Source organism: Leptonychotes weddellii, chromosome 5 (genome assembly GCF_054177405.1).
Source record: "Leptonychotes weddellii isolate Sample4059 chromosome 5, ASM5417740v2, whole genome shotgun sequence".
Lineage (NCBI taxonomy): Eukaryota > Metazoa > Chordata > Mammalia > Carnivora > Phocidae > Leptonychotes > Leptonychotes weddellii.
The window spans coordinates 6,179,971-6,186,889 of record NC_138373.1 but is presented as its reverse complement, the minus strand read 5'-3'; the positions used below and the strand labels follow the sequence as shown (position 1 = coordinate 6,186,889).

At 41.4% G+C, this 6,919-nt stretch overlaps 1 protein-coding gene across 1 annotated transcript; it reads left to right on the top strand.

The window, feature by feature from the left end:
* Positions 1-5,269: 5,269 nt before the first annotated feature.
* On the top strand, positions 5,270-6,359 carry OR2AE1 (olfactory receptor family 2 subfamily AE member 1). Its single transcript, XM_031019230.2, is given in 2 exon segments — positions 5,270-5,896; positions 5,899-6,359. Coding segments are annotated over 2 exon segments (633 nt in total). The 5' UTR covers positions 5,270-5,401; the 3' UTR covers positions 6,037-6,359.
* Positions 6,360-6,919: the final 560 nt, after the last annotated feature.

The following is a 6,919-nucleotide window of genomic DNA, read 5'->3' as shown; positions in this document are numbered from 1 at the left end:
TCTACTCAAAGAATAAACAACAAGCTAAGCTCAGTGAAGTAAGACATTTTAGTGTCTGAGTTGAGATAGAGAAACAAAGAATAGCTCAACATATCCCTGTAATGGAGAGGAAGAGCAGGGTATGAGAATGAGATGGTAGTAAATGAAAAAGAAGATGTACAGATATGTCATTTTCTTTTTTAACTTCTGCATCTGAAATCTCTTCACATATTAATGTAGTCTGTAAAATTGGAGTTTGGCCGACAGTCAGGGTGGAAAAGACTAGCGGTAACTGCCTGCCTCCATTCCTTGACTTCTTTTCTATGATATGGCACATGGGGAAACCTTCTAAAGTGTGTTGTGGGCAAATAGGGACTAGATCTTTCCCAGACTGTGCTCTCAAAAGGGTTGGATGGAAAGGGGCTAGAGAGATCTGGGTTCTAAGATGAAAAACAAGCCAGGACTCTAAGGATTATTTGACTCCATGGTTAATTGGCCCTTGGAGAAGATATTCCCATGTTATCTTCAGACTAACACTCCTCAAAAGAGCTCATTTCCCTGACCCCTTCAAGCAAACTTCAAGCAAAGCCCTTTGGGAATGCTTATCTTGATGCATATAACAAGTCTAATTGGCATCTTGAGTAATGGTTTTCAGAAGAGATTCACGATGTGTCTTCTGGGTTGGGATCCCTGATGCCATATATTTAGTGTCCTCAGTTTGCCTCAGCTGACATCATAGGTCCCTTGGGTTAGGGGGATGTTCTATTTCTCACAGATGGTGCTCCTCTGTCCTCAAGATTGGTCCATGTCAGGTCAAGTTTATCCTTATTCTAACCCCTATGATTCCTGCTGAAGAATCATTCATGCAGTTAAGAAGGGGCTTATTCTAAAAATGCCAGTGCTAGAAAAAGTTCTTATTTTATTAATCAGGAAAGAAGGTATAAAGCTAAGAAGAGCGTGCCTTAAGTGATTAAAAATAGGAGAAAATCCAAAGCAGATTTTATTTCAACTCTGGACTCATTGATGATTAAACTAGTATTTAATGTAGCTTTTTTTTTTTTTAAGATTTTATTTATTTATTTGACAGAGACAGCGAGAGCAGGAACACAAGCAGGGGGAGTGGGAGAGGGAGAAGCAGGCTTCCCGCTGAGCAGGGAGCCCGATGCGGGGCTCGATCCCAGGACCCTGGGATCATGACCTGAGCCGAAGGGAGCCGCTTAACGACTGAGCCACCCAGGCGCCCTTAATGTAGCTTCTTAATCAGGTCACATTAATGCAAATTCTTATTGCCCAAGCTTGCATTGCCATTTTGGGATGAGCAGTGGCTCAGATATATGTTTAGAGGCAGAGGAAGCATATGCATGATTCAAAGGCCCACTGGTAGAGGTTAAAGAAGTTTAATTACTTAATCTGTCCTGATGTGTACTACTGGAGTTCAAAATCTGAGCACAGATTGCAAAAGCATTACAGAATTACAGTTACTATTGCTCCTGGTGATACTCAGTCACTAGGATAATTAGTGTCAACAATGGTGACTGTGTAAGAAAGTATCTTCTATGCCATTCCACCAGTAAATGGAGATTTTCAGAATCAGACAAGGAAGTCTGATGAGCACCTGGGGAAAGACCTGTTTGAATGATCAGTGGCCTGTATGTGAGTCAGTGTGGACCTATTCAGCCCTCTCCATTCCACTTCTATACTTGTTCTGCCCACAAGTCTCTGCAGAGGGAATGCCAGGTAAGCTAATACTGGGGCTTGAGGTGTCTAGGAAACCTTTATTAGAAACTAGGGCATCCTCTGGCATTGTCAGCTTATTTCCTCATCTCTTTAGTCACGGGGTGATATTCAGTCAGTCCATGAAGAAAGTTGCCAGAGAAGGCAGAAGAAAAAGTCACGAGAGGGCTACAAATCAGAATGGGAAATTATCAGGAAATTTGCCTAAGAGAGGAAGAGAGACATGAATCAGGTGATGGAAAAGCTTACACTATGGAGCCTTACAGAGAAAGCTGGAAACTGAGGAGGAAGGAGATGGATAGGGGAGAGTATGGACACCTAAGTAAAAGCAAAATATGGGTGTTTTGACTGGGTTGGAATGATTGGAGGGAGCATGGAGAAAGTTGGGCTCTCAGTCCACAAGAGGCTAAGTTTGCAATAGCAATAGGAGGTGGTGGCCAAAAAGATAATCCTAGGCTGCATTAATATGGAGAGAGAGAATAATAAATGGGACCTCTTTCTTACTGGTCAAATTATACTCTGAAGAACACACTGAGTTCTGAGTTATCTGCTTTAAAATTTAAGTAGATAATCTGGAATGCATGAAAATCTAGGGAAATGTTCAGGAGGAAAAACACAAAGAGGGATGGTGTGGATATTCTAGGGATCAATTTGGACTATTATTGAGTTGGGCTTCACCATGGAGACCAAGCTATCATTATGATCAGTATTCACATAAGAATTAGATAAAGGGCTGACTGGAAAATCTGGCGGATTAAATGTTATAATCCTAGTTTCATCATTCTGATTTGAAGGCTCTCAAGTCTACACAGGAAGTATCTCTTATTTGTGTTCAGGTATATAAATACGGTGGCTTTGTTATGTGTCCACTTGGCACGTTTACACAACTCTTTAAATCATATTTAATCTCCAAATAAAGGCAATACCAAGTTACTCTTCCACCTAACATGATACACCTATCCCATGTACAACCAAAAACATATTAACTTTTTCCTAAGAAGAGGATATAAAACACACCAAGCATTTCCCCATAAGAGGACACAAAATTCCATTTTTACCTTTATATGAAATTCATTCTACTATCTCATTTATACTACTCCTTTTATATCCTATAATTTAAATACTGAGATGGAAGTTAACTCTATTAATATATCTGATGTTAGAAAAAGGGATGACCAAGGGGAAGAAAACCAAAACATATGGGTAATATAACATATACAAAATGTTCATATCAAAATAAGGAAGAAATGCCTATAACTGTTAACTTTTTGTTTCTGCAGCTGCTCTCATGGTCGTGGCAGGTGTTTATAACTGTCTTCTTTTACTTTTCATTCCATATTCCCTTTGTCCACAGTTGGTCCTGGTTCCTTGACTGTGGAGTGACCCAAACCTTCATTCCTGAAGAATCTGGGCCATTAGCAATCCTGTCTGAATTGGGTTGTTGTAGCTTTCCACTGACTTTTATCACAGGACATTTGAGTCCAGAGAGGTACCCTAGAAAATATCCTGCATTCCTGACATGCTCATCCTTACCCCATGGTATAGTAGAAACTCAGTTTCTCCTTACCAGTCAGGACCAATCACACCAAACCAGTAGAATAACCTCCTTTTCTTGTTGATTCAGTGATATGAGGAGCCCAAAGTGGCAGGGTGGCAGTCTCAACTCTCAGTAAATGGAATCATTGTTGTGTTACCTGGTGGAAGAACTCCCTTTGGGCCTAAGACCTCTAAACCAGCAAAGGCTAAAAGTGCAGGGACAGGAAGCAAAAATTTTGCTGGTGGATCATAGTTATAGACATTATAGTGAGAGGACTCACTCCCATTTCCACCTCTTGATTCCTGGTCCTGTGAACCCTTGTGATGGGAGAAACAGCACCATAGCTACAGATTTAGAGCATATAGCACATTCTGGAAGACACTGCTCCAGCAATGGGAGGTATTGTCAACCAGCTGTTGCTGTAACTGAGTCTTCAAAAGGCTGTTCTACCGTTCTACCAAGCCAGTTGTTTCAGGATGATGGAGAATGTGGTCAGACTGTTAGATTCCATGAGCATGGGCCCAATCCCACACTTCATGTATTGTGAAATAAGTTCTAGTCAGAAGCAATGCTTCTTGGAATACCATTATGCTGAATAAAGCATTCTGTAAGCTGTGGCAGTAGCACTGCAGGAAAGGAAGGCAAAACCATATCCAAAGTAAGTGTCTCTTCCAGTAAGAACAAAGTAGTGTCTCTCCCACAATGGAAGCAGTCCATCATAACCAGTCTGCCACCAAGTAGTTGGCTGATTCCCCTGGTGAATGCTGCCATATCAGGGACTCTGTGCTGGTCTCTGTTGTCGGCTGACTGAGCACCCAGCAGTGGCTGTAGCTAGACTGGTCTTGTTGAGTGGAGGTCCATGTTGCTGAGCTCATGTGTAGCCTCCATCCCTGCTGCTCTGGCCACTTTGCTTGTGAGTCCATTGGCATGAACAGGAGTGACTGCAAGAGTGCTAACTGATGTCCACAGGATGGGTTGGCACTTAGATAGGATGACTTGCTTTGTGTAATGGGTATTGTTTTATACGAATGTTATATTTTATACAAATATGTATACGATTATATTTTATATGAATATTATATGAATATTTCGCACATTTTTGGTTGTATGCAGGATAGTTATGTTAGGCAGAAGGATGACACTGTTGTGTTTGTTGGCTTAAGGAGATGTGTATGAATGTCAAACCAACAGGGGATGGGCTCTGGTGGTCTTGTAATGTGTCAGCTTGGCTAGAGTGAACTACATTTCTCAGAATTTCCATTTTTGTGCATTTCTGGAGAAAGTAGGCCATAGGAGAGATTCCAAGGGAGATTAAGAGGGCAGAAGGGAAGCAGCCATTTTGTAGTTTACATATGTTGTTGCTGATCTGCTGACTTATCTCATTGGTGTGAAGTAGCAACTGGGCCTGTGGTTGCTCTACCTCCCCCCTGGATCCTCCTTTAGCTTCTCTGACTTCTGGGTCAGGTGTGCGTGGTTAGCTTCACTAGGAAGGACCCCAGTTTCTGCAAAATAACCATACCACCAATTCCAGAGTCAACAAGAACTAACATGGGTTTCAGTCTGCCTTTGTGGGGTTATTATAGCTCATGCTTGTGGGTTCCAGCCTGCCCATGATCTAACGCACTTTATATCCATTTTCCCTTCCTTACCACTTGCCCTATGGACTTCAAGTTCCTCTATCAGACACAAAGGTGAGAGCCTTATATAGACTGCTTAACCAGCCTTCACAATTGTGTAAGGCCAAATTTCTGAACAATCCATTAAGTGTATATGGTAGATACATTTGTACTTATAAAATTATACACATATATACTTATACAGTAGTATATATCTAATATATATAAAATTTAGTGTATATATATATATATTTCTTCCTTAATGAGGAGAGACTCTTGTTTCGAAGTTTGGCACTTAATAGAATCTAGATATTCTGGAATTTCAGAGTTATGTTTGTGCAGAGAGATTTGAAGATTTTTTTTTAAGTTATTTCAATAATTAGCACTGTTGAAGAATCGGAAATAGAAAAAAACTCTCTTCACAAATTCTTTGGTAGATCAAAAGGTACTTACTGTCAGGTGTGCCAAACTCCGTTTTTTCTGAAATCACACTTCATCTCTACTTCCTCTTTCCCCAGACACTGAGAAAGGGGAGATGTGGCAGAGGAATCAGACCTCTCTGGCAGACTTCATCCTTGAAGGCCTCTTTGATGACTCTCTCATCCACCTTTTCCTTTTCTCCTTAACCATAGTGGTCTTCCTTATTGCAGTGAGTGGCAACATGCTCACTATTCTCCTCATCTGTGCTGATGCCTAGCTTCATACACCCATGTACTTCCTGCTCAGCCAGCTCTCCCTCATGGATCTGATGCATGTCTCCACAACCATCCCGAAGATGGCTACCAACTACCTATCTGGCAAGAAGACCATCTCCTTTGTGGGCTGTGCCACCCAGCACTTCCTCTATTTGTCTCTGGGTGGTGCTGAGTGTCTTCTCTTAGCTCTCATGTCCTACGACTGCTATGTTGCCATTTGTCATCCACTTCATTATACTGTTCTCATGAACAGAAAGGTGGGACTGATGATGGCCGTCATGTCGTGGTTGGGAGCATCCACAAACTCTCTAATTCACACAATGATCTTGATGCACTTGTTGGTTCTGTGTTCTATAGCATCATTATACCCACGCTGAATCCTTTGATTTATATTCTACGGAATAAGGATGTAGTTAAGGCTCTGAGAAGAGTGATGGGGAGAGATCTTCTCACTCAGCAATTGCTGTTGCCCTGAATATAAGAGTGGAATGGGATAAGCTCCTTAAGTTGATCAGCATAAACCTCTGACTTTTCAAGGGTCCAGATCCCTGATGACTACTGCAAAAATGAAGTAGTTAACACACAATGCCAGTATTCTAACTTGCTCTCAGGCACCTGAGTACTGTAGAATATTATCTTAGTCCATTTGGGCTGCTATAACAAAAATACCATGGACTAGGTGGCTTAAACAACAAACATTTTATTTTCTCACAGTTCTGGAGGCTGAAAAGTCCAAGACCAATCCTTGAAATTGCTAGACACTCTCTCATTTCCTTTTGATGTCTTTAAAAATGTAACCCTGCCGGGCACCTGGGTGGCTCAGTTGGTTGAGCGACTGCCTTCGGCTCAGGTCATGATCCTGGAGTCCCGGGATCGAGTCCCGCATCGGGCTCCCTGCTCAGCAGGGAGTCTGCTTCTCCCTCTGACCCTCACCCCTCTCATGCTCTCTCTCTCATTCTTTCTCTCAAATAAATAAATAAAATCTTTAAAAAAAAAATGTAACCCTGCCAAAACATGCTTCCCTAAGTGAAATAAGTCAGGTAGAGAAAGACAAATACCATATGATTTCACTCATACGTGGAATTTAAGAAACAAAACAGATGAACATATGGGAGGGGGGAAATAAATAGAAGGAAGCAAATCATAAGAGACTTAACGATAGAGAACAAACTCAGGGTTGCTGGAGGGTAGTGGGTGGGGATGGGCTAGATGGGTGATGAGCATTAAGGAGGCACTTGTTGTAATGAGCACCAGGTGTTGTATGTAAGTGATGAATCACTGAATTCTACTCCTGAAACTAATATTGCACTGTATACTAACTAGAATTTAAATAAAAATTTGAAAAAAGAAAAAAAAAT